We start from the raw sequence: 27,514 nt of genomic DNA, 5'->3' as shown, positions 1-27,514 counted from the left end.
CTGAGGGCACATGTGTTTCTGTTTCCCCTTTAGTTCTTCCTCCACGGGTCCAACCTGAACTCTCTGCACACAAGCCTTCCCAGAAGCATTCTCCCCAAGGAGTATGGGGGCACGGCTGGAGAGCTGGACATCACCGCCTGGAATGCAGTGCTGCTGGCCTCGGAGGAGGACTTCGTGAGAGAGTTCTGCCAACCTGTCCCTGTCTGCGACAGCATCCTGGGCCAGGCCCCGCCTCCTGAGGGGCTGACCCCAGATGTGCAGTGTGATGATTCTCTGAGGGCCGTGAAATCGCAGCTCTACTCCTGCTATTAGCCAGTCCCCTATGAGTGCCGCCATCTTTAAATCCTTTCCTTTTTCTTTGGAGAGGCGCAAGGAGAGTCTGAGGTGCCATGGAGTCTGTCTTGCTCCTGGTAATTAAACTGCAGCCTGTAGAGCTCTGAGGGTAAGCCATGGGGTAAGCCTTTGGTGACTCTTGAATTAATCCATGGAAGACATGGAAAATGTCCCCAGTGATCCCCAAGCATTGGGAATCCCAGTTTGCAACCACAATCTGGAAGCTCTATCTGGTTCATAGAGATCTTGGAACAAGAAAAATCAGGACCAAAGTCATTTTGGTTCCACGTTCCAGGAGCAAACCGCCTGATTGGCCAGTCAGCACACTCCTGTGAAAGAACCTGGCCGAGCCTGCAAGGTGGCCACACCAGGAGACTTTGGGAGTTTGTGTCTTTCACCTGAACCCTAACTACAGACTTGCGTTGCTCCTCAGGAAGTTTCTAGTTTGAGGCCCAGGCCCCAGCTGCCACACTGGGTTTGGAAAGCACCTTAATCGAATCATCGTGGAGGCAGCAGGACAGAAGCAGCACCTTCCTGATCAAATTTGGGGGCCCGCGACCTGGAAGCACCTCTGGGATTCACTGACTGACTCTTGCAATAGAAACTGAAGTTTTCCCCAAACCCATAAAGCCTTAGCCCTGGTTCTCAACAATCATACGGGATCCTAGAGGTATGTGATTTTACTCAAAACGCTAGATGCCAGGCCTGAGGAGCTGAAAGAATTCTGGCCCAGGAATGAAGAGAGCGGGGCTGCAGCCCAGAAGTGCGACTGTGGACAAGACCTGGGCCTCTGGGCTCTGCCTTCTCATCTGTAAAATGAAGCTGGATGAAATGACGCCTAGGGCCTTGGCTGCTGACATTCTGGGGTTTGCTTTATTGAATGCTGGACACTGGTTTTCTGCCTAGAGAAATGGCTCTCTAGAGGCAAGTGGTTGGATCCTGCTTTTTTGTGGTACACCTGGGCCTTCCCAAGAGACATGAGTTACCAGCTGGCCCTGCCTTTAAGGAAAGTAAGAGGTGTATTCCTGGGACCTGGCGACAGCCAACTTCCTTTTTGTAGGAAGGGTTAAACTGGAAAAGGGCAGGTGAAATGACCAGGGTTCACATGAATTCCTTCTGTCCCCGAGGCTCCGGCGGTACACTGGAAACCTGGCAGCAGGGAATGGCTAAATTACTTGGGAGTCTTAAATTTTGGTCTCTGGAAACGAATGCACGAGCGGGTTATCGCTGGATTACTTCTGGGGCCCCCGCCCTCCCAGATACGCTTGCATTTCTCTCTCTGGTGTGGGCGGACTGACTTGAGTCTAGCCAGCGAGACCAAATGTTAGTTCTCCATTTCAGCACTTTAGACCCTTCCTGTCAAAACTTCAGCCTTAGCCCAACCACCAAACCAGGTGGTTCAGCTGGTGGCTTTTTGACCTATTTCCTTTCGTATTCATTCCTTGAAAATTATGGCGTTAAAAAATGGACAAGTACTATGTGTTGTCTAAGTACGTTCTCCACGCATTTATGAGGCCGCCGCGCAAGGGGACAACAGCTCAGGTAGGAAGAGCACAGTGCTCTGAAAGGCAAAGGCCAGTCTATTGTCAGTAAGCGCTTCATCTTCATAGCACTGTTTAAAATGCATGGAGAAGCTGGTGGTGAAAATGATTCACCTCATTAGTGCCCAACTCCAGGGAAGGCTCTTCCCTGTGGATACTAACCCTGGATCCCCTAGGACCTGGCAGAGCTGGAAGTGCCAGCATGCAGCCCCCTGGCAGCCTCCAGTTCCATCTGCCAAGGACAGTGTGGCCAGCATGGCTGAAAAGATCTCAGTAGCACAAGTAGGCGGGCCACAGTGGAAGCTTCAGAACCCCACAGCTTGGATGTGGGAATTAGTTAGAGGTGTTCTTCAACCTCAGAGAGGAAAGAGAGATTAGAAAACAAAACCACCCCCCCCCCCCAAGCTAGACAGAGGGAGAAATGAACTGTTCAGCCCCACCGAGTTTCCCAGTGTACACGCTGCGCTGCGTTCCTGGCCAGTTTTGCCCGTGTCCATTTGACTTGAAAAGCTTGCGTGTGTGTAAGCTCACCTGGACAAGTATCTGCAAGACCAGGCAAGACCGGGATGTTTCCTTGGCCTTTCCGGTTGGCCCAAGGAGTCAGAGGCAAGATTTGTCTGCCTTCTGCAGCTGCTGTGTTTTATTTTGGTTCCAAAGAGAGAGCAAATAGTTTGGACACCTCAGGAGACTTGAACCACGCTGTGAAAGCAGGACCTCCCTGGTGAAAATCAAGGCAGTTTCTGTGCGGCTTCACCAGGCGTCTGTATAGAGCTGCCCCAGCGGGGTGGGGGGATGATCAAGGGACCAAGGGAGCCTGATTCAGGAGCGGGGTGCACTGATGGGACAAACAAGTGAGCATAGGGAGAACTGGGAGTGTTTTCCTTCAGGGAAAGGTTCTGGCCTATTTCACAAACATCTAAAAAGTAACCTTTCCCTAAATTCAGGGTACTGTGGTATAGGAAAGGGAAAGGAGTCTGCCAGGAGTCTGGTTCTGGCTTTACACTGCTGTGTGGCCTTGGATGAGCCACTGAACACCCCTCAATCACATGATAAAAGGGATCTCCATTCTGAGCTCTGAACCCTCTGTTTTAGGCATCATTTGGCTTTACTGCCACAGGGACATTGTACTCTACCTTTTAGAGGCCTTTTTCTTTTTCCCCTATCTGGATTACTTTATAGGAAATGTAGGTCTGAATGAATTGACGTCTGAAGCTGCCAAATGAATCTGTAAGCTTAGGTAATATGGGGGTTTTCTTCCTCTTCTCTTCTACAGAATCTGGAAAACTATGACTTTTCCTGGAATCCTGTTCTACCTTCACGGAGAGAGGCTGGAAGAAATGTGCAGAAACAACTGTGCAAATCTGGCTTCCTCTCCCAAGCTTACCTGCTTTGGGCAGAAGTGGCTTTAGCTTCCCCATACTTCATCTCGTTTTCACAAGAAGCCACATGTCCTTAGAGGTTTACAAACACTTCAGCTTGTAAGATACATTTTTGCCAGACTCAGAGGACAGGAAGAGGTATTTTCCCCCAAATTCCTGTGAGCTACCGAGCCTTTCTGAATTCTCCTGGTGGGCAGTTTCTTTAAATGCCACCGGATTCTCAGATTGCTTTTTCACTTGGGTAGGCAAAAGCTGTGGTACTGTTGTGGCATTATTTATTACTTCATTTTAAAGTCTTTAGCTTTTAAGGTTTTCCTTTGAAGCCTTCCTTTCATTGAGGAAGTGAAGTGTTAGCCAAGGTAATGATGCAAATGTGGCTGTTCTGTGGATGTGTGGAGACACCAAACAGAAACATCTCAACTCTTCAGGAAAGAGGTCCATCTGGTGATGTCTCTCAGTATTGGGACCTGTTAATTTTGTAAATCTAAAGTAAATTCCTTTCTGCTTTCCCGACTCAAAACTGGTTTGCTTGAAATGCAAGGGACAGTCATCGTCAAATATTCCTAACAGAGCTTGTGCCACAGGAAGGCCCGGTGTGACTCGTGGAGGTGCTAGTGATGAACTTGCCGTTTGCCAATTCACTGCTTCTCCTTTGGGCTCACCAGGCGGCACATTTAGTTGGGCAGGAAGTCAGCTGCTGTTGGGGATTCTTGGGCTATGCCTCCGCCTCTTGGCACATCAGGTGGTAACCTGTTACGGGTGAGATGCCTGAGGCCTCTCAGGGGCCAGGAGCCTCTGATCCCACGCTGACAGGGTGGGAGGCAGGCTGATTTTCTGACCAGATTGGGGCACCATTTCAGCCACTGGTCACATTCCTCGCTTCAAACTGAAATTCAGTTTAGCTTTGAGTATATGGACACGTGGTGGTGGATTCATCTACTTGTGTTTGTTTTGACCAAAAGTTTATTTTTCTAGTGCATTTTCTACGTCAAAGTGGTGAAAACATGTAATTTTAGTATGCATGACTGGGTCTTAATAAAAGTCCTGTAAGGCTATGTGTGGAGTTCTTTTGTGATAGTGACCGTTTAGATAAAGGTTCTGAAGTTTTATTATTCATGGTACATGATGGCCCAGGTAGAGCCTCCCTCCAGGTCAGGCAGGGAGAGGCCCTGTGGCAACACATTGCACCTATAGATTTGGGGCTGGCCACCTCTGAAGATCATGCACAATTAGAAGATACCAGTGTATACAAAGAATGGCACTTGATATACACAGTGGTAGAGACAATGTGCAGATTTTTTCAGTTCTTAAGGCCCAGCTGTCCCTTCTAGACTGGCCTTGAATCTTTCGCATAGCTAACAATTTCCGAGTGCCTGTATGGGCTAGGCATCCATTATGTTAGGTGCTTCACAGAGATAACCCACTTAATCTTTTTTTTCTTTAAATTTTTTATTATTCTGTTAATCACCATACATTACATCATTAGTTTTTGATGTAGTGTTCCACGATTCATTGTTTGTGCATAACACCCAGTGCTCCATGCAGAACGTGCCCTCCTTAATACCCATCACCAGGCTAACCCATCCCCCCACCCCCCTCCCCCCTCCCCTCTAGAACCCTGTTTGTTTTTCAGAGTCCATCGTCTCTCATGATAACCCACTTAATCTTAAGTAGTATTCCTGCTCCTGTGGGGGAAACGAGGCCCAGAGGAGTTAAGCAGGTTGCCCAAGGACACACAGTCAAATGTGGAGCTGGGCTTCAAAGCCCGGTAGTCAGACTCTAGCCCACTTTCTCCTGATGGTCAGAGCCACACTGTTTGCCTTTTACTGTCATTCACCCTCCAACAGAACACAGAAGGAAAGGAGGAAAGAATTTTTTTATAGGGGAGCAGTGTACAAAGTAGGTGGTTTTCTGGCTTCTTGTAAAATACAAAGCGGAGGTTCTTAACCTCTGAGACCCAGGCTGTAACTGAACGTTTTATTCTGGAAGCACAAGTGAACCCAGACTCCTTAAGGGATAACTAGATGTGGCTTGATCGACCGTGGTCCCAGGCATGCTTGGCTGTCTCTCTACCTGCTCCCTGTTGGTTTCTATACAGGAGCGTGTGGTCTGCCCCACAGGAGACAAAAGCTAGGTGCCTCGGTGGGTCCGGTGTGTTGATGAGTCAGTTGGCAAACTGTCTCATGCAGGACATCCACACACTTACCGCTGACTTTTGATGATGCAGCAGGTTAAGTTCTTAACACCGCAACATGCCAGCTCTTGAGGTCAGCCTTCCTCAGGAAGCGGTGGCCCTAAAACTCAGTCCGTTTCTCCCATCTGGAAAAATGGACTCTTGGCTCCAACCAGGGCAGCAGAGTTTTTACAAGCCGTGGGAGTTATTTCTGGTTTGTTTTCTGAAATACCTGTTTTCCGCGATGCCCCTTCCTCACATAGCACTGGTCCGGCATGCCTGTAACTGATGCAGAAATGTGTCCTGCTACTGCATTAAAGCTGGTGAGGAAGAAAATCCTTTAGGGTTGCCACCTTTCTGGAAGCAAACTGTTTTAACCAAATGTTCACCCTCTTACCTGGTAAGGTGCCAGCCATTTAGAGATACAATGCCCTAGTCAGTTACTGTCTTCAGGGGATTCCTAATCTTCCTTTGCTGCTGATGGGTAGTTTGACAGCACGTCCCTAAGCCGTCTCCAGTCATCTTGGTGCCCTGTCACCTTATGCCAAGAGACAATGGGGCCTAACTGAAAAAAGAACTCTCAAGTCCTGGTTTATTTCTCTGTTTTGCCTCTTACTAATTATGGGCAAGTCCCTAACTTCTCTAAGCCTCAGTCTGATCTGTCAGGGGGAAGGGGGAGAATCCCCACCTTCTAGGTGCATGGACAGCGTCTATTCACAGCTGGGCACACACATTGTTTCATGGTCACTATTCTGCACCTGAGGAGACGGTTTGTGTCCAGCTCATGTCACTCAGCCGCGGTGAGGACGCCACTGAGCAGGCCACCTGATTTGGGCTCCAAGGTACAGGATGGATAGAACACGAAAGGAGAAAAGACACGAGCAAGCAGCTCTGGTTGCAGAGCTCAAAAGCATGACTCATGTTACTGAACGCTTTTGCTGGAATGTATAAAAAGGAAAAGGAATTGTAATGGACAAAAACACGTGCTGGTTTACGGCTTGGTCCAGAACATCAATAGCAGCAATAACCAGATCCATGGCCATTCTTTGGCAGGCTCCTTGCTGGATAAGAGAAGCTTTTATTTCCCAACCGAGTACCCTGCTAGACCAGTCTTAGCAAACTGGCAAGGGGCCACATGGGCCTGCAAGCCTCCTCCCAGCTAGCTCCTACCAGGTAAAGGTGCAGCCACTGCTGTTGCCCCTGATGAGGTCCTAGGCCATACTGCTGGCCTCGGAGCCAGGCGGTCCATCTGCAATCCTGAGGGACAGACAGGCCCATTCCTGGGGAGGAAACACCAGATGACTTATCTGATGAGTCAAAATACTCTCCTGCTTTCAAGTGTGATCCTGGGCTTATTCGACCTGCTGATGTTATTTATGCTTGTGTATAATTCAGCACTCACGAGTACGGTTCGCTTGAGTCTTGAGTAATCTTGGGTTTCCTAGCAACAGGCCAACTTAGAGTACAGTCAAGCAAATAGGGATACTGCCCCCTAATTTTCAAAGAAAATTTGTTATTTCAAATTAATATCAAAGTTATGAGAAAAAATAAACACTTTATTGGACTTTGTTACACTTATTTTACAATTTAGTATTGTTTTATTTTGCATTACATAAGGTGGGGGATGGCACACCTTCATTGTTTCTGAAGTTTAGGACCTTTAAAGGTCTTAATCTGGCTACCCTGCTATTAAGGAAAGTGGGGTGTCTGCTTTACACTGGCAAAGTAAGGGGCTAAACCTCCCCTATTTGCCCCCCCCACCTCCCTTGTAACTTTTATCTCTGTACCTTGACATAAAGCACTGGTTTAAAACACAGTGGTTCCAACGATTCTTATCAAGCCCTGCTTCCTTACCCCATCCCCGCCAACCTCCATCCCAACTGAGATTGTCCCCTCTGTGTCCCATCTGTTTAATTCTGTAAGAACACCTCAAATCTAGCCTCCATCAGACTGTGGCTGAACATCTCTGACCTTTGAATACTGTCTAATCTCATTTTAGCCCACAGTGAGATTAGCAGTGTTTAAAACGGGTTAAGCACTTTGCAAAGTAACTTTAAACAATACGTACTAGGTACTATCTTTTATTCAAACGAGGAAAACACTGAGGCTCAGACAGATGGTCACACAGATAGTCATCTGCCCAAGGTCATGTACTCAAGAGATATTAGCCGACCAGTTTGACAGACAAAAAAAGCAATGCGGATACAAACCCAGTCTTGACTTCCAAGCCCATGTCCTTAGCTGTTGGACATTCTTAAGGGACCAACCCCATTCTTCCCATACAATGTGCTCCTCTCCCTGTCTCTCCCCATATAAATGGAACCCCCATCAACTCAGGTGATGAAACCAGCAGCACTCAGGAATCGGCCTCTGCCTGAGAGCTAATCAATTGCCAGTTTTTAAATTTTAATTACGAAGTAGCTCTCAGCTGTCAGTTTCTCCCCATCCTCACTTTCACTTCTCTGTTTGAAATGGTGTATGGCCTGCCCTGGTCTCTTCTCTAAATGCCTCTCTGCGCGTCAGCTGCAGTGACTGAAGACCGTTCGTTCATGTCACTATGAATATGCTCCCTGCTGCTCTCAACGTAAGGCTCAAACTCTTCAGTGTGGTTTGCAAAGCCCTTTGTGACCCAGTCCCTGCCCTCTTCTTCCCATTCCAGCTTTCCTGAACAAGTCTGCATCTCCCTTCCTTTAACATGAAGTTTTGTCTACCCTGCAGCAATGCCGGCCCTTTACCCCATTTCTCTCTCGGCTAACTCCTAACAATTCCTGGCCTCCAACTCCACTTTTTCCAGGAAGCCCTACCAGGACCACCCCTCACCCTGACCCCAGGCAACTCCCCTGAGTTCTCTGCAATTCCTCAATCACAAGCACTCATCCCAGCGCCTGTACACCTGGCAGCTCATTTTCACCCTCCTCTAAACTCTTAAGTCCAAGATGGCAGAGCTGGTATCTTGTCATGTTTAACGTTGGATCCCCGAATGTGACAGGGCCTGGTACAGAACAGACACTCAGTAAATGTGTGTTGAAAGAACAAACTGTTCTAGTCGACCTCCCTGTGTGCTACCTCTCCTGAAGAAGTTGCCCGACAGCGCCTGCCTTGTGTCTCATCTACACAAGTGTCTTACCCAGGAAAGATATTATCAGTACAATTTTTAGATGAGTTCAAGACTTGACTTACTAGCCAGGCCTCAAGTTTTAGAAGAGACAGGCGCATTCTGCTCGATGCCTGATAAACCTGACAGCCCACATATGTCTAAAAATTATAGGATGGCTGCTAACTCATAAAAGCTGTAAAAGAAAGGGCCTTAAAAGCTTAAGTCTCTATTTTAATCAAATACCTTTATAGTGCAAATATAATAAATTCACATGCATTTTACTTTTACATACTCATAACAAGATAATGACATAAAGACTAAAGTGGCACTGTTTTCCCAAGTGACTTCATTTTCGCCAAACCTACAAAGCGCTATGGAGACGAACACTTCTGGCAAAGCTGGAGCTGCTTTAGGCATCACTGCTCTAGCGTCCACCACCGAATGAACTAACCCAAGCTGCAGAAGCAGTTAGCCGGGTCAGCCACCCTGCCCGTCTGGGGAAGGAGCCAGAGGCACGCACCCCTCCCCCCAAGAACTCCAATGCCACACCTCGTGGGGGATGAAGGGCTGAACACACTGCTTGCTTGCATCACACAAATAAAGACTCACAGAGGAAACCTGTCATAGAAATGGTGGGTTTTGTTTTTTGCTTTTTAAGGAGACTGCAATAGAAATATATTAACGATTGGCCTCAAATAACCAACATTTTTCTTACATTTTAAATCAAAGTTGTAGGATCCTACAGATCTTAATAAAGAACTCTCTTCACAGCACAGCTGTAGTTCACTTTAAAACGCAAAATGTTCCCTTCGCGCTGTATCTTTACAAATAAACGTAATATACATATAAATGAAAAGTTCAGATCCTGCATCAAGCATTACGTAATCTTGCTCTCTGATATAAACTTGGATATAGTCACATTTGCAAAGTGTTCACTTAGTATTTTAGTTGAAGCAAAAGTAAAACAGATACGGGCTTTCGGCAAAGCAGACCTTTATGAATTCTCAGAGGCTCAGCTGAAGTCACGATTGGTGAGGACAAGTGGAGCCACAAGGGTCCAGACATAGAGGAGGAGGCAGACCCAGCTGGAGCTGATCTTGACCCACACAGCTGGCCACTTGCTGGTCATGCTCTGGAACTCTGCATCAGGGCTAAGAAAACAGAAGAAGGTAAAAGAGCCTGTCACCAGCATCCAGCAGCAACCCCCAGCCAAAGCCAAGAAACCTGGCTAACACTATGCTCTAGTAAGGTTCTAGAAGGAACGTGTGAAAGCTGCTATTATTAGTTTTTATGTGCAGGGGACTCTGCCTTCAAGAAGCTTTTCTCTTGTCAGCATGAAGAACTCTGACTACTGTATGTGCTGGGCAAAGTTCTTCAGGAACACCTAGCTGTTCTAGATACTGGCAAAAGTCTAGATTGAAATGGGAGTCCCTGAAACTTTCCTTCTTTATCACACCATTACTTTGATCAGAATACTCTAAATGGCCATCTCTAGACACAGAGGAAAATTAGTGAACAGAGATGGGTCTGACTGCTTTACGTTATGATTTTCTCTCTTAAGTAACTCAAGTCCGGAAGAACTCTCTCCATGATTCATCTGTAAGAATTCCAACTGGATTTTAAATCCAAGAGGAGAAAAAAGTCAAAAGTATTTCAGAAAAGAGCACCGAACACAACAACTTCATTGTATGGGTAAGGGAACGGGATTCTGAGGTTGAGCAATGGATGGAGATTTTACAGGCAGCAAGGGGGGCCAAGTGGTCTTCCATCTGGTTCGTCTATGCCTCCTACCTGTACCAGCCAGTCAGGGTCATCATGATGTACAAGGAAGCCAAGGAGAGCATGAAGTGGAATAAGAAGTAGCTGTACTGCACTCCTTCCTTCTCGTTGTCCACAGCCCGCCGAGGCTGTCCGTCTTCTTCATCACTGCCACCGTTGGCAGCCGTATCACGGAGGATCACGCTGTCACTTCCCGACAAGGTCAGCTTACTTACTTGGCTATTGTTGGAAGTGCGGATGCTGGAAAGTGATCCGAAAGAAGGCAAATCAGAAAGCGGCCATGGGATGAATTGCTGCCATTGGCCTATATACATGCAGGTTATTTCTGAACTGCCCCTATTTGGGGACAGAAGGCCTTCTGAAGGGCTCTGCTTCAAGTTCTCAACTGCGGACTGTCATCACAAGACAGAGAGCACGCTCATCAGTTACCACGTGGTTAACTGCTTAGGAGTCTGAGTTTCATCATGCTCTCAAAGTCGGCTTCCATGACTTCACAAGAGCTTCTTCCATGCTTGGAATGGACCACCCACCAGCCTTCTCCCAGCTAGCTTCATTTTTTAATTCTCTATGTGCTATGTCTTCTAGAAAGCCTTCTCTGACATCAAGTCATCACTAGGCTAGTTTAAAATCCCACAGCTCCTTCTGCTTCCCTCTGCTATAGCACTTACCATTTCTTGCTAGTCCTAGAACTCCTCAACAATGACCGTAGTCCTCTATGCATTTCGAGCACACAGCAGATGCTCACTGCAAGTTTGTTAAGTGACTGAATAGAAAAGTACATACAACTAAAGGACAAGAACCACATGATCATCTCAACATACACAGAAAAAACACTTGACCAAAATCTAATACTTTTTCCTGATAAAAACACTCAACCTAGGAATGGAGGAGAACTTCTTCAAACATAAAGGGCATCTATGAAAAGCCCAGAGCTGACATCATACTTAATAGTGAAAGACTAAAAGCTTTCCCCGAGATCAAGCGTAAGACAAGTAGTCCACAGTCACCATTTCTGTTCAAAATTGTACTGGAGGTTCAAGCCAGAGCAATTAGGAAAGGAAAAGATAAAAGGCATCCAGATTGGAAAAGAAGTAAAATGATCTCTATCTGCAGATAACCTGACCTTATATGTGGAAAATCTTAAGGAATATACACACTATTAAAATTAATAAATGATCTTGCAGAATACAAGATCAATATACAAAAATTCTATGTCTATACAGTAACAATGAAAAACCTAAAAGATAAATTAAGAAAACAATCTCACTTATAATACTGTCAAAAATAACACTTAGAAATTTAATAAAATATGTTTAAGACTTGTACACTAATAACTATAAACCACTGAAAGAAACTGAAGACCTAAATGAAACATCCTATGTTATGAACCAGAAGCCTTAATAGTGTTAAGATAGTAATACTCTCCAAGATGACAGATTCAATGCAATCCTTATCAAAATCTCAATTAAACTGACAAGCAAAACCCAAAATTTACACAGAAATGCAAGGGACTCGAAATAACCAAAACAATCTTGAAAAAGAACAAATCTGGATGACTCATACTTCCCGATTTCAAAACTTACTGCAAGGCTACAGTAATCAAAACAGTGTGGCACTGGCATAAGGATAGCTATACAGATCAATGAAATAGTTACGAGTCCAGAAACAAACCATTACATTTATGGTGAACTGATTTTTGACAAGGATGCCAGGACAACTCAATGGGGGAAAAATAGTCTTTTTAACAAACAGTGCTGAGACAACTAGATAATCCACACACAACGGAATTAAGTTGGACCCCTTACCTCAAGCCATACACAAAAACAATAAGACAGCCCAATTTAAAAATAGGCAAAAGATTTAAATAGACATTTCTTCAAGATATACAAATGGCTAATAAGCACATGAAAAGAACGCTCAACGTCATCAGTCATGAGGGAAGTGCAAATCAAAACCATAATGAAATGCCACTTCACATTCTCTAGAATGGCTACAATAAAAGACAATTACGATGTAACGATTAAGAGGTAATGAAACTGGAAGCTTCATACATTGCTGGTGGGATTGTAAGATGACGTAGCCACTTTGGAAAACACTTTTGCAGTTCTCAAAAAAGGTAAACAAAGAGGTACCACATAGCCTAGCAATTCTACAACTAGGTACAAATCCAAGAGAATTGAAAATGTACATCCACACAAAAAGACCTGTACACAAATATTCATAGCAGCATTATTCATGATAGTTCCACAGTGGAATCAACGCAAATTTCCATCAACTGATGAAGGATTAAAAAATGTGGTATATATAAACACAATGGAGTATCATTTCCAACAATAAAAAGGAATTAAGTACTGATATGTCATAACATGGATGAACCTTGAAAACATACTAAGTGAAAGCCAGTCACAAAAGATCATATATTTTATGATTCCACATGTATGAAACATTTGAATAAGCAAATTTACACAGATAAAGGAGGTAAGTTTCTGCCAATGGTTGCAGCAGGAAGGAATAGGGAGGTGATTGCTAATGAACATGAGGTTTCTTTTTGGCAAAAGCAAATCTTCTAAAATGGACTGAGGTGATGGTTGCACAATCCTGAATTGTACACTTTATTTTTTTAAAGGTTTTATTTATTTATTTGACAGAGAGAGATATAGCAAGAGAGGGAACGCAAGCAGGGGGAGTGGGAGAGGGAGAAGCAGGCTTCCTGCGGAGCAGGGAGCCCGATGCGGGGCTCGATCCCAGGACCCTGGGATCATGACCTGAGCCAAAGGCAGACACTTAACGACTGAGCCACCCAGGCGCCCCTGAATTGTACACTTTAAAAGGGTGAACTTTATAGTATGGAAATTGTATCTAAAAAACTAAACAAAACATATTAGGCCAAAAGCAAAACAAACAAAAGTCACAGACAATATAAAACACATAAGCATAGCTGTGTTCTAATACAACTCTATTTACAAAAACAGGCAGTCAGCCCCAGGGCTGTAGTTTGCCAATCCTTATTTTAAACAATCATCAAAAAAAAAAAAAAAGATAAATTTACACATACTGTGGAAGCTGTTCAAATTATGACAATTTCATATTTGAGAATACTGTGTATTTACAGAGTACATTCCTATTTATAAAAATTATCAAGTGACATAAATAAAATTATGTACAATTATATAGATACAAATAGATTGTAGATAAGACAGTTAAGTATAAGCAAAGGAAAAAAGCATAAAATAATATGTACCAAAACGTTTAATCATGGAAGAGGTAAATTTGGAGGGAGGATACTTTCATTTCCCACTTTACACTATCTCATTTACATTATTAATTTATATAAATATATCCTTGCCCATTTTTAGTTCATATTTTTAAATTATTAAAGTAATATATGCTATTATATAGAAAATATCAATAAAAAACAGGTAGGAGGATGAATGCAAAGTGCTAACATAGGTTCTATCTGAGCCCCTGGATTTATTTAAAATTAACTAGTGATTTTAAAATTAGATGTATAGAATTCTGTAGTTCTTTAAATATTTTTTACAATGATCAGGAAATTAAGATTTTCTTACAAAAAAAGAGAAACTAACCAATTTTCAGAGCCACTACTCTATCTGATCTAGGGTCAGGTGAAGACTTTATCCTCCTATCCAGGGAGAAGGTATCTCTATGTCAGTTTGGAAGGAATTATTTGATAAGAGGATTTACTAGGCTTTAAGAAATATACATGGCCAGGGAATGAAGAAAGTCGAGGACTTTCAATAAAGAAGAGTTGTTTTTCTTAATTCCTCACACTGCTTTTTGAAAGCAAAATAGCTTCTTTCCTCTATGACTAACCTTCATGAGAATCTTGTCCCAAGTATTTTTTAACTTACCTAGAATACAAAAGGCAGAGAACAAAGCCTGTCAGCCCAATAAAATTCTCTAGATCTAAAAAATGCCCACTCTTTGAGGGTGGAGCAGGGGTAGGGACTACAGCAGTTGAATTTCCAGGAGCCAAGGTTGGTGCAGTCATGTGCTTAACGATGCTCCACAGGCCAGGGTTGCAGGAACGATCTGAAAGTGTAAAATTTTTTATTATTCTTAGTTAGAACTCCTCTTGTTCCAAGAAAGGATGTGAGGGAAGTGCTCACACATCATTCAGTCATGATGTAAAACATGGGAATGTTATACTTAAAAGAACCTGGAAGCTTAGCAATTAGTTACATATTTGTGTGGCAATCAGTGACTTAGTTTTAGAAGAAAAGACACAACAACAAAGTATCTGTCAAATTCATAAATGTCAATTTTGATTTTACTGATTTTGAAGTTTAACTGGCACATCTTTTTGGGTCTGTAGTTGTACAAAGGCTTTAAGCACAGGGAATTTTTCCCTAGTGTGTTTGTACAGCTAAATAGGAGTACACTAACAGTAAGTGAGTCATCGGTGGAGGGTCTGCAACAACCGTTTTGAAACAAGTCCAGAGAATACCCTATTGAGTGAGACACAATGCAGTCATTATAAAAGGAAATTTCTTTCAGTTTTTTTTTTTTTAGTTTTTTTGTCTAGAGCCTGTAACACCAAAGTGAAATTCAATTACAACAATGCCACAAAGGGCCAAAACAATGTTGCCTTGTCCAACTCTTAACTAGTCTGACTTAGTCCAGGGAAAAGCCTAGACTGTTTAAGGACTGTGGTCCTTTAGGCTGTCAGCTATGAATAGCTACGGACAGACATGGAGAATAAAACTTGAAATGTGAGTATCTGTACCATACGGTGAGCACTGTACATTTAAGTGAGGCTTTTTTGTTTGTTTGCCTGTTTGACATTTGCTCTACCTCTAGTGTTTGCACCTGCCAAAGGAGTAATTGCCTACTTTCTCTCCATCAAATGAATGTGCTCTTGACATCCCCTTACCGGGTTCATTGGACATGGCTGACCAGGTGAGGTACATGGTGTAGAGGGTGATGAGAGAGGACTGCAGGAGACCAGACCGGGGCTGGTGTTCCTGTAGAATCAAACAGAAAACAAGCCCCAGGAACTGCAAGGGCTGACTTCCTAAAGCCCAGCGGATTCCCCTGGGTCCCCCTGAAATGTTATTAATGGAGAACCTTCTGATTCTATTTGACAGCTGAAAGAGGACAAGTAACCTTTCAGTCTGAGTTAGCCTGAGAAAGAACCAAGAAAGAGGACCGTGTACTACTGGTTCTCGAGGCATTTGACAGCCCTGGAGTCCCGCGTATCCCGCAGAGGCTGATTTCCTAGTCCCTTGCTGTCGTAGAAGCTAAGTTCAATGGCAGCGCTAACTAGCTAGGTGACCCATCATCTCTCTGGAACTTCAGTTTTCTCATTTTTGAAAGGAGAGGTGATAGCTACATACTCTTTTCGTATTTCTCACATAAAACTTCATGAATTGGGGCGCCTGGGTGGTTCAGTCAGTTAAGCATCTGCCTTTGGCTCAGGTCATGATTCCAGGGTCCTGGGATCAAGCCTGGCATCACTTGCTGCTCAGCGGGGAGGCTGCTTCTCCCTTTCTTTCTGCCCTTCCCCCAGCTCATGCCCACTCTCGCTCTCAAAAAATAAAATCTTAAAAAGAAAATAAAAAAAAAAAACCTCCATGAATTTTTGTATTTAAATGATGAAACTCACATGCATGAGTTTTGTTTTTAAATATTAAAAGCAACGATTTTCTAGTTTAATCCCCCTAAAACAGCTTGGCTAATGATTTATAAGACTCATTCTCACAACATAAACTATTTTATAACAGCTATAAAATTCTCAGGTTACCTAGTTTTTTTTTTAACGATAGGGAAATTATCCACTGAATTATGATACAGGCACTCAATGGCACATTTTATAGTTACTAAATTAGAATTATGAAGAATTTATCATAATATGGGAAAATGTTTAAGTAGATAAACATAAACTCATATAAAAGGTTACATCAGTTTAGGATTAATTACAAATTTTTCACAGTAGGAAAAAGCAGCAAACCATACCTGAATTTTTGGATGGATGGATATAATAGAAACCACAAAGCAAAGGACCAAGTTAATACTGATGAAGAACTTGTTCTCTGTGCAGCCGTCCGGTCTGGTGTAGTATGTGTAGAGCAAGCCGACAAAGACAACTGACAGAATGTAGCAGACGCTGGTGACAGAGAGCAAAGCTAGAAAGAGGGAAAACAACAGGAATGCTCACAACTGTAACAAACTTCTCTAATGAAGACCAATTTTCTTCTACTCCATATAAAAATAAAGACACATTGTTTTACTGTGAAGGGAGTCAACATTTTACAGGGAAATTACAGAAGACCCAAGGTCAGACAGCGTTAGAGATGGCTCGGTGTTAAATTCTGGCTCGGTGTTAAATTCAAGCAACCGGATTCACTTTCCAGATTACCTACCTTGATTCCATGGGTTGAAAAACCAGACATTTGATCATTCCAGCTACAGTGAACTCTAACTGTATGCTAAACAATGTGCATTATAAGCTTTTCTTAGGAACCTGCAAAACTTGTGGGCCCTCCAACTGGCCCAGTGTCAGCAAGCTAAATGCCAGGGATGGTGTCAGCAGAAACAAGACAGGCATCTTTTATGACATCTGTCCTCTGCAGCCACTGGCTATATAAACCCGCTTCCTGTCTGATGAGACCACATCATTGTGGGAAAGTGGCATATTTGCTATTCTCAAAAACCTAAAATAATATTCCTTTCTGTTCACATGGATAATCAACAATTAGCTATGTAACTCTGAAAATTAGAAAACATAAAAGAGTAACAGTATACTCAGACCAACTGTAGCAATGGTGAGCTCAATTAACTTGTACTTAATTCACGGCACACTTATTTAAGAAAACCAGTTTCTACTTCAAATCTCCATGGGTTCTGCATTTTTAAAATTAAGTGATGTATATTATGTCACTATAAAATGATAACGTATGTTAAAGTACTAGCACAGTTCTTAATGTTTTTCCATATGAATATGCAAGATTTCTCTACTTCTTAGTTACTCCAAAGAATAACAAATCTGCAACTCATTATTAAATTCTTCTAAACTTGAGTGGTTCAAATGAATTATATAAAAAGGAAGTAAATAGATAAAAAATAAATTTTTATCAGTCAGAAATGGGGAGGTGTTTCAGGATTTCCAATCCATCACGATAAAACAATTTCTTAAATCTCATGCTACAACAGTCATTACACACAACTGAAGTGGCCAACAAAATACGGCAATGGTTAAACAACTTATGGTATACCACACCATGGAACTGTATACCATTAAGTGAATAAGATGTATCTACAAGATGTATGTTAGAAAATACTCATTATATAGTTGGTGAGAAAAGCAAGTCATGGAACAATACCTAATATGAATCTATTTACATTTAAATAACAAAACATGTATATGTGCACAAATACATAAAGATCCAGTAATTGTGGTTACATCTGGGGAGGAAAGTGGGTTGCAAGTGGGTGGAGATTTGCATGTTTATTTTTTATTAAGTTCCATCAACTGTGTTTATGGTGAACATAGTATTCGTTTTCAGGGGTTTTTTTGGTTTTGCTTTTGTTATTATTTAAAAAGCAAGCTAGATAAATAACATGAAAAGAAAACTGGACAGTTTGATAATGCGTACTAAAAGCCTTTAAAATATCCATACCCTTCCACTCTTCAACTTCTAGGAATTTATTCTAAGGATAAAAGCAGAAGTGTGCTCAGAGATATATTATTAGGTATTTACTGCTGCACTGTAGCCATATATTCACAGGCTACTTCTAGGTTTTAAAAAAAGTTAAACTATAAGCTATCCAAATGTATGACACATGTAAAAAATTAGTAAGATACAAGTACACATCGTTTTCAATGACTCTTTTTCTATACATAGAAGATACATATGCAAGAAAAAAGACTGGAAAGATATAGACTAATATGTTAACAGTGAGTATTAATTACTAAAGAGTTGGATAATGGGGGATTTGTTTTCTTCTCTAATTTTTGGTTGTTCAAGTTCTTGACACAAGAGTAGCTATTACTTTTATAATGGGTGGGGTGCAGGGGCTAGGAATTTCAACAACTATTTTTTTAAATGAGGTATGGCTGGGTCATTGCCCCTAATAAGTAGAGGATTCCAAAGTCCCTCCCCATTATTACCAGCGATGAGTCCTATTTCCACCCTAGAAATGTTAAGTGCCCCTTTTCCACCAGAAAGCTTTTACAAGGGGTGTGGGCCATACTCTGAATAAAGCAGTAAGGACTGTTCACTTTTATCTGCTTGAGGGATGTGGGCACATGACCCATATGTATAATCCACCTGAGCCCCCTGTCCGTGGAAACAAGGAAATCAAAACCAGAACTACATCATTAAACACAACAGTTTTTTCTTATCTAAACACATCTAGTTACATTACAAATCTCAAAATAAATGAATTGAGAGAAGCCAATGATTTCTATTATCTGTGCTCCCCCCTTCCAGTAACGCATATAATTCAGAACTGAATCAAATGGGAAAGTAGAGTTTTTAAAAAGTCAGCTCTAATTTGGAAGTTTACACATTTAAATCAATGGAGATTTTTATTGTACATCCTGTTTAATATAGCATAATGCAGTATGGCTTTTATAGGTGAGTTTAGATACCTACCAGCATACCAGCACCTTGGATTTCCTTCTTCCATTCGATTTACCCATGATTCATTCCAAGAGTGAGCAAAGTCGACTAACAGCACTAGCTGGATGAGGATGAACAAAAAGGCCCCTACCATGCCGACAATAAACCAGGCTACAAACCAAAAGAACAAAGTTATTCTTACCAAAGGAGTAACATTTCAGAATGTTACTATCCAATTTTAAAACAATTTCAATTGAAGTAAGAGAGAGGTGGTAAAGACATATTCTGTCTCCAGCAGTACAGCAAAAGATTATTCCAATTCTAAACTCAAAGGCATTCTCTAAGAAGTGTTTTGTTGGGGAGCCTGGGTGGCTCAGTTGGTTAAGCGACTGCCTTCGGCTCAGGTCATGATCCTGGAGTCCCAGGATCGAGTCCCACATGGGGCTCCCTGCTCAGCAGGGAGTCTGCTTCTCCCTCTGACCCTCTTCCCTCTCATGCTCTCTATCTCTCATTCTCTCTCTCTCAAATAAATAAATAAAATCTTTAAAAAAAAAAAAAAGAAGTGTTTTGTTGGGCTTCAGACCTTTTAAAATTTGTTCTAGCTTGTGCCAAGGGGAGCCTGGGATTTGACATTCCAAATGGTACAAGCCTTTTCCTTTATAAGGGAAAAAAATCACAGTGGAAATCCACAGATGTCACTTGATGTTATGGTAAGAAAGCATATTAAGGCAGGGACAGCAGAACACATATGAGTTACAGGTCCCTATGTTGACAAGCTCTCAGATTAACTTAGTACTGCCCAAGTGAGAAGGTAAACTATTAAAATATTGGCAACATATCGTTCCAGAACAGCTGAAAAATGGGCTAAATGCCTCCTGGGCATTTAATCAATTTAATTAATTACTTTAATCAATTAATTACTACCTTAATATTACTACAAAGTCATAAAATTGAATACCACCTCATTTAATTGTCAGTTCTGGCAAAACCAGTAATGAAAATGTCGCTTCAAGTCCATCATTTGTAGAGTGTGTATATATTATAATTAACCCTCTTAGTAGTGAGCCATACCTGTGGTGAAATGGCCCCCAGGGATGTAGAAAGAGCCAACCATGATACCAACAATGGCAGCAATTTTGAAGAACCAAAACCTATTAAAATATAAAAGTGCATTTATGAAATGTTAATTTTTGCCCTTATACTGAGAAAAGTGAATTTCTGAAATGCAAAAATAAGGACTCAGTAGCATTCCCAACATGATCGTCTTGTGTTTATTTCTTTTGACATGAAGCTGCTTCACTCAATCTTTCATACAATTTAAGGACAAACACTGGCCCAGAGAACAAATAATTCATAGATATAATAAGAGAAAAACATACAACTTAAGAATTTCCCTACATTTAGCAATTAAAGACAGGAATTTTTCTACAGTTCTGGAGTATTCTAAACTAACAATGTTAGCTACACATAAAGCAATTAACTATTGGATCTAGGGAAAAGTTATCACCTAATCCTTCTTTCACAACATAAGACATAAGTGCCTTGTGCCCACAATCACACAGTTCATCACTGGCAAAGCTAAGACCAAACCTGGCTTTCAGTCCATGATCTTTAAAGACTGCCTTGTATGGCAGCGTGGAAAGAATCAGGCTTTGGAGCTGGACAAACCTGAGTTTCAATCCCAACTCCAACTCTCACTGGCTCAGAGATCTCAGGCACTTTATTTAACCTTTCTGAAATTCGGTTACTGCATCTATAAAAAGAGGATTATAATACACATAAAGTGTACAAACTCCCTTCAGTTTTCAAATGAGAATTATATGTCTAAGGGGAACTACGGGCAGTCAGGAATGGGAAACAATATATTTGTAAATCAGTGGCCCAAATATATCTAGTTTATCTTTCAGTACACTGTTTAATAGATCAGGGATAGTTTTATCTTTTAACAATAAAAAGTATGCATGTTTGTGTGTATGCAGTGCCCAGCACAATCCCTGAACTGTTTCGCAGGTGTTTGATAAAAATCTAGGAACTTGAAACAAAGGTATTAAAAAAAAAAGACAAGATTCTCCTCTTCCCCTTCACCTCCTCTGTGCTACAGAACTCCAACTGAAAATGACATTGAAACAACTTCACAAGTACAACAGGTCAGAAATGTGGGCCACTGATTCAAATACTCTACTGCTTCCATCAGAATGGCAACATTAACTGTTCAAGGGGAGGATCCACACCATAATATAACAAGTAAATAATAAAATAAATTTACATACCCATTGTGTACTGCTGCTCTGGGATCTTTACTTGTTTTTACTTTTAACATGAGCAGAGAGAAGACAAAGAAAAAGATGGCCATGGCAAAGTTGATCCGATATACAGCTTTATAACCGACCAGAACATCACAATCTTTATCCACCTTTCTATCAGCCACATTGATTTTAAACCCCCCTTCACAGAATCCAGGAATCTGGAAAAAGCAATTCCAATGTTATGGGAATATCCACATTTAAACAAAGATTCTATCCCATAAGAAAGCCTGAATTTATACAACTGACTACTTCAACAACTGCAAGACTGTCCTGAGGGACTTTTCTCTTTGCCTTCCCATTCGCTTACGATCTTGTCACCAAATAATATAAACAATTTGCATTTTGCAAATAAAAGTGAAGTGTTCTCTTCTTTGCTTTTCTTGCTGATGAGGTTATCTCCCATCTTGCCATGAATTTTCATGCTACAACTGATTCCTTCCGCAGGTGAAGGGCTAGTCTAGGTCAAATGTTTAAATGTGGAACATACGTGGGAAGACAATGTTTTCGTGCCACTCTTTCAATATCTTTCTCTCAGTTGTTAAGAGTACACCCTGAACATGTGCACTCTGAGTACCTTGATTTCTGGAAAAGGACCAACACTCTCATATTCTCTATCTAGACTGTACCCAAAAGTTATTAAAAAACCCAACAATTACAATGAACTCGACTGAGTTTTACAATGGTAAAGAAATAAGAATGTTAATTACAACTAAAATTGTGCAAAACAGAAAAATAATACAAATGACCCGTACATTAAGGCTACTGTTCCTTCTACTTACCTTCTTCAGCTGTGATTCCATCCCTTCTGTCAGCATGATACAGGATACAGCAGCGCCCAGGAAGAGAATGAAAGCATAGATGAGGCGAGTCACCGTGGAATTCTTACTATTGGGGCAGCAACTACACAGCAGGCACGATGCGCCGCTGCAAAGGCAGGGAACCTGTAAGAAGCACACCACAGCCATCTGAGACCTTGTCAGGGGGCTCCTTCATGTCGTTAAGGGTCACAGAGTAGAAGATGAGGCCAACCAGGCTTTGACGGCTGTAACTGAGAAAGTTATGGGTGGGAGGAAGTGGTTAAAAGCATGGGTTCTGGGGGCACCCGGGTGGCTCAGTCAATTGAGTGTCTGACTCTTGATCTTGGCTCAGGTCTTGATCTCAGAGTCATGAGTTAAAACCCCACAGTGGGCTCTATCCTGGGTGTGGAGCCGACTTAAAAAAAAAAAAAAATAGCATGGGTTCTGGAGTCAATAATATTTGTGTCACTCTAACTCAGCAAGTTACATAAGCTAAGCTTATTTCTCCATCTGCTAAATAGACTGAATAACGGAATCTTCCTCCCTCAGACATTGCTGTATTAAATGAGTACTCAACACAGCGCCTAAAACATACTAAGAGCCCAATAAATGTCACTTATATTCACAAAGAGCACATTTTATTTAAAAACAATATAAAAACCTAACTCCACTTGCCATATAAGGAATCCTAGTTACCAAATCTGGTATTATAGCATCAAGCAACATTACATGGAAACCTTTACAAATGATGATAAAGAGCTGTTTAGCTCAATTTAAGAGTAATGTGGCAATTCCTCAAAAAAGTTAAACACTAAAATCACCATTTGACCCGGCAATTCCTCTCCTAAACATACACCCAAAAGAACTGAAACAGGTACTCAAACAAAAGCTTGTACATGAACGTTCAAAGCAGCAATATTTATAGTTGCCGAAAGGTAGAAACAACCCAAATGTCCATCAATTGACGAATGGATACATAAAATGTGGTATAGCCACACAATGGAATATTATTCAGTCATCAAAATAAACTAAGTACTGATACATGGTACAACATGGGTGAACCTAGAAAACATCATGCTAAGTGAAAGAAGCCAGACCCAAAAGGCCACATATTGCATTTCATTTATATGAAATATCCAAAATAAGTAAATCCCAAGGCAGAAAGCATTAAAGGTTGGAGGAGGAGGGAGACGGGATGGGGAGTGACTGCTTAATGGTAATCAGGCTTCTTTTCAAGATGAAAATGTTCTGGAACTACACAAATGTGATGACAGCAATGACAGCCTAACACTGTGAATGTACTAAATGCCACTGAATTGTACACTTAGAAATGGTTAATTTTATGTTATGTGAATTTTACCTCAATTGAAAAAAGAGAGTAACCTGGCTCTCTGGTGAGCATTTCAGATGAAGGCATAATCTGAGTTGCTTTTTTTGTAAGCTTAACTAGGAAAGTGCTTCAATTGCTTTCACAGATGACATTAAGTGACATTACAAAGGCAGGCTAAGTCAGAATCATCAGCAGAAGCAGCAGATGTAAATAATGGGGGATGCTGGCCTCACAGTATGGTCCCAGTCTTTACTTTTATAGATGGTACCTTGGGTGGACTTTACCATGGTTTTGTGTGATTTGGAGCAAGATGCTAAGCTTCTTAAAAGCCCAATTTTCTCATCTGTAAAAATGGGCGTTAACACCACCTGAACGGTTACTGTGTGAAGAACAACCCAGCGTCAGGAATCTATAGCACCTGGCATAACGCCTGGCACAGCACAGGCTCTCGATATATCATGGTAGCCGTTAACATCTGTAACTGCAGCAGCCATGGTAAATTGATCACCCGGCTTCAGTCTCCAATTCTTAACTACAATCTGGGCCAAAAGACCATAATAGAGGTCTATAGCTGGCTGCAGACAGAAACAGAGGTTTTACAGCCAAAAACAATGACACTAATTGCTTCATGTTTATTTTGTCTGCATTCTCACACTCCTAACTCTTTAGCTATTTATTTCCTGGCCTATTAAATAATCTCATAATAACTGCCTACTGTTTGTTATGGGTTGAACTGTGTCCCCCCCCAACCCCACAAATTCATATGTTGAAGTCCTGATCCCAAGTACCGGAGAGTGTGACCTTATTTGGAAATAGGGTCACTGCAGATGTAATTAGCTAAAATGATGTTATACTGAAGAGGGGGCACCTAATTAAAAATGACTGGTGTCATAAAAAGGAGAAATTTGGGCACAGACATGCAGCACAGGGAGAACACCAAGTGAAGACAAAGGCAAGGAATATCAAAGACTGCTAGCAAACCACCAGGAATGGGGAAGAAGCATGGAACAGATTCTCCCTCATCACCCTCAGGAGCCAACCCTGCTGACACCTTAACCTTGGACTTATATCCTCCAGAAACTGAGAGACAACAAACTTCTGTTGCTTGAGCCACCCAGTTTGTGGTATTTTTTTTTTTAATCTACCCTAGCAAATGAATATACCACTTACTTGTTTATAAATATCATGAAAATGTAAGTGCCCTTAGGAGGGACCACCTACTATTATCTCTCTTGCAATCTGTGGAACAGAGCTGTCCTACTATATGTTACGTCACTTCCCTATCTCAGTAAGTAACAATTCTATTCTTACTCAGGCCAAAAACCTTGGTCATCCTTGACGTTTTTCCTTTTTCCAAAACTCTCATCCAGTCTGTCAGCACATCAGCTTTATCCTCAAAATATATCCAGAATCTGGGGCACCTTGCTGGCTCAGTTGGTAGGGCACATGACTCTTGATCTCAAGGTGGTGAATTCAAGGCCCATGTCTGGCATGGAGCCTATTTAATTTTTAAGAAAATAAATATAATATAACATAATATAATGTAATAATAAAATAAAACATATCCAGAATCTGACCACTTTCTTAGCATCCTTAGCTATCATGTTGGTCCAAGTCACTACTATCATCTTTCACCTGGATTAAATACAATGGCTCCTGTCTCACTGTTGTAGCCACCCAATCAGAACCCAGAGTTGGTATAAAGATTATTTTAAGATGAAGACATTTGAGATTCAACAGATACAGGGAAAAAAGGCTTCTTGGAGCTTTCCTCATCTGGCTTAAAAGCAGCAACTTCTCGGATGTGAGGCTGCCGGATGTGAGGCTGCCGTAAATTCTCTTTCCAAGAGAGTTTTATGGACATGAAAAAGACAAAAGACCTATGCACCCACATAAACAAGGATTATCACAAACTTTCTTATCTCCTCTTTGTTCTTCCTAACTAGAAGCCCTTTTCTTTTCCCCTATTAAGTAAGGTATATAATAAGCCCTATTTTCTAACCATCTCTTTGAGTTATTCATCACCGAATGATGAATAACATCCTGCAAGTATGTGTTTTGCATGTGTACACAGTTCTTTTTTCTCTCGCTAATCTTTCTTCACTTTAATTCGTAGGCCCCCAACAGAGGAGGCCTAACCACTAACCCCACAGAGGATACAAGCAAAATTTTTTCTCCTCTACACTGCTTTACCCTTTCTTTTCTACAATCTGTTCTCCAACAACCACCTTGTTAAAACACAGGTCAGATCACATCACTCTTTTCTTTTCTATAATGGATCCCCACATCACTTAAGAGGAAAAGCCAAAGTCCTTAAATTGGCCTACAAGACCATACAATGGGTATCTACATGATTTGGCTCCCTGCTACCTTTCTGACTTCATTTCCTATTATTCTTCCCCTCACTCATCCCATCTCTGGTACACTGCATTCCTTGCTATTCCTGTTGACAAAAGGGATTAATAAAATAGAAAAGCAATTTACAGATAAAAATGCTTTGATGGCATCAATTCAAATATTAACATTACATCAAAGGCAAAATGTGTTTCAGGTTATTAGGATAAGACAGACATCTTTGTTTCAAATTACAAATTCATTCCTTTTTTTTTTAAGATTTTATTTATTTATTTATTTGACAGAGAGATAGCACAAGTAGGCAGAGCGGCAGGCAGAGGGAGAGGGAGAAGCAGACTCCCCACTGAGCAGGGAGCCCGATGTGGGGCTCGATCCCAGGATCCTGGGATCATGACCTGAGCCAAAGGCAGACGCTCAACGACTGAGCCACCCAGGCGCCCCACAAATTCATTCCTTAACTAATTCCCTTCTTAACTATATATTTTTTTCTAAATCTACTTTGCAAATAGTCTGACCCACTTGTGGACTGTAGAATTCAACTTACCAGGATTTGTTCTAATGTGATAGAAAAACTGTACAGCAGATGATAAAAGTAAAAATTATGTCACAAAACTTGTGTCTAAATGGGCATATTAAATCAACCATGTAAAATATATTTCTTACTTTGGGTCAAGGTCAAAAAAATGGAAAGCCACAGCTCTCAAGGAACCTGTAAATGACCAAACACCCTTTTGATTTAGGATCAACAATCTTTAAGAACGGAAAATACACTTTGTACTCCGTCCCTAAGAAATGGTAGTGGAACGAGCTGAGATTGAGTCCTTGGTCAATTAAATGAGGAAGTTATGCGACAAGAAGTGATTTTAAAGAATCATGCTCTTCAGGAGCAAGTATATGAGGGAACTCACCTATTCTCTTCCATAGATCCTAAAATTTCCTTTTTAAAATACGGCGTTTACAATCTACAAAGCGATTCAACCCGTTTATTCACTTTATCCTCACAGCAGCTCTCAAGGTGAGGAATGCTGGGGTGATTAGCCTTATGTTACGGGAAGCCAGAGATAAATGTCTTGGACAAGGTCCCCAAATGTTCACGCCATGGCTTCCAATTTTGAATAATAATCCACAAGGCCTTCTTTCCTTTGCACAACTGCACACAAGCCTCGGTTAAAATCCCAGCTCTGCCACATACTCTGTAGCATCGGGAAATCCATTCTATGGGATAAAAATATCACTTAAGCCACCCCAAATTAAATGACGCCACCTTAATGAAGGTACTTCGAAATGAAGCAGAGCGCGCTCGCCCCGGAACTCTCATTCCGCGGTCCAGATTCCAGCTCCAGAGGAACCCAGAGGCAGGAAGCCTCGCGGGGGCGGGGCAATCGAAATTGTAAACAATGACGGCCTGGCCTCCTACGTTCCCCCCACAAACCCGGAAGGCGAGCCGCCCGATCCCCATGAGGGCGGGGGGGGGGGGGTGCATCACTGATTGTGGTATGCGCCCCCGGATACTCTCTGCAGCCCAGGGCCCGTCCCCCCCAAGCCCCGGGCCAAGGCCCGATCGCGTCTGGGTTTGGGGCTCCCTATCGCCCTAGCCCAAACGACACGTCCGACGGAGACACCAGATCCCGAACTCACCCAGCTGGCGAGGGAGAAGACGCCCAGCACGGCCCCCATGGTGACGCTAGTGATGCAGGCGGCCGGTCCGGAGGCTTCTAGCACGGTGGTAACTGCCAGTCGAGGTGTCTCCTCAGAAACGCGACGTTTTCTCAGGCCGGAAACGCGCGGGTGGCGTCATTGCGTGGCCCCGCCCACCGCCCTCGGCCGCCGCTGCCAAGA

General features: G+C 42.0%; 2 protein-coding genes across 6 annotated transcripts in view; one reads left to right on the top strand and one right to left on the bottom strand.

Moving 5' to 3' along the window:
• Nucleotides 1–7,004, top strand: part of TTPAL (alpha tocopherol transfer protein like) — a 41,149-nt gene extending 34,145 nt beyond the window's left edge. For 4 of the 5 annotated variants that reach the window (XM_073880394.1, XM_025875591.2, XM_025875589.2 and 1 more), the window contains one exon: nucleotides 34–7,004. In XM_073880394.1, coding sequence (XP_073736495.1) covers nucleotides 34–312 — 279 coding nt within the window. In that variant the 3' untranslated portion in view covers nucleotides 313–7,004. The remainder of the gene's footprint in view (nucleotides 1–33) is intronic. The other variant, XR_012374675.1, reaches the window with a different exon arrangement.
• Nucleotides 6,962–27,472, bottom strand: SERINC3 (serine incorporator 3). The gene is made up of 10 exons (XM_025875394.2): nucleotides 27,314–27,472; nucleotides 21,973–22,134; nucleotides 21,158–21,351; nucleotides 19,959–20,038; nucleotides 18,921–19,058; nucleotides 16,279–16,448; nucleotides 15,197–15,287; nucleotides 14,175–14,355; nucleotides 10,315–10,542; nucleotides 6,962–9,674 (listed from the first exon to the last, which is right to left on the bottom strand). The coding sequence occupies exons 1-10, from the start codon at nucleotides 27,350–27,352 to the stop codon at nucleotides 9,536–9,538; spliced, it is 1,422 nt and encodes a 473-aa protein (XP_025731179.1). The 5' UTR covers nucleotides 27,353–27,472; the 3' UTR covers nucleotides 6,962–9,535.
• Between the last annotated feature and the right edge of the window lie 42 nt (nucleotides 27,473–27,514).

Source organism: Callorhinus ursinus, unplaced genomic scaffold (assembly GCF_003265705.2).
Source record: "Callorhinus ursinus isolate GAN/ISIS: 27379988/994484 unplaced genomic scaffold, GSC_fseal_2.0 scaffold38, whole genome shotgun sequence".
In the NCBI taxonomy this organism is placed as follows: domain Eukaryota; kingdom Metazoa; phylum Chordata; class Mammalia; order Carnivora; family Otariidae; genus Callorhinus; species Callorhinus ursinus.
Note: the sequence above shows the minus strand (reverse complement) of the source record. Positions and strands in the feature narration are given on the sequence as shown.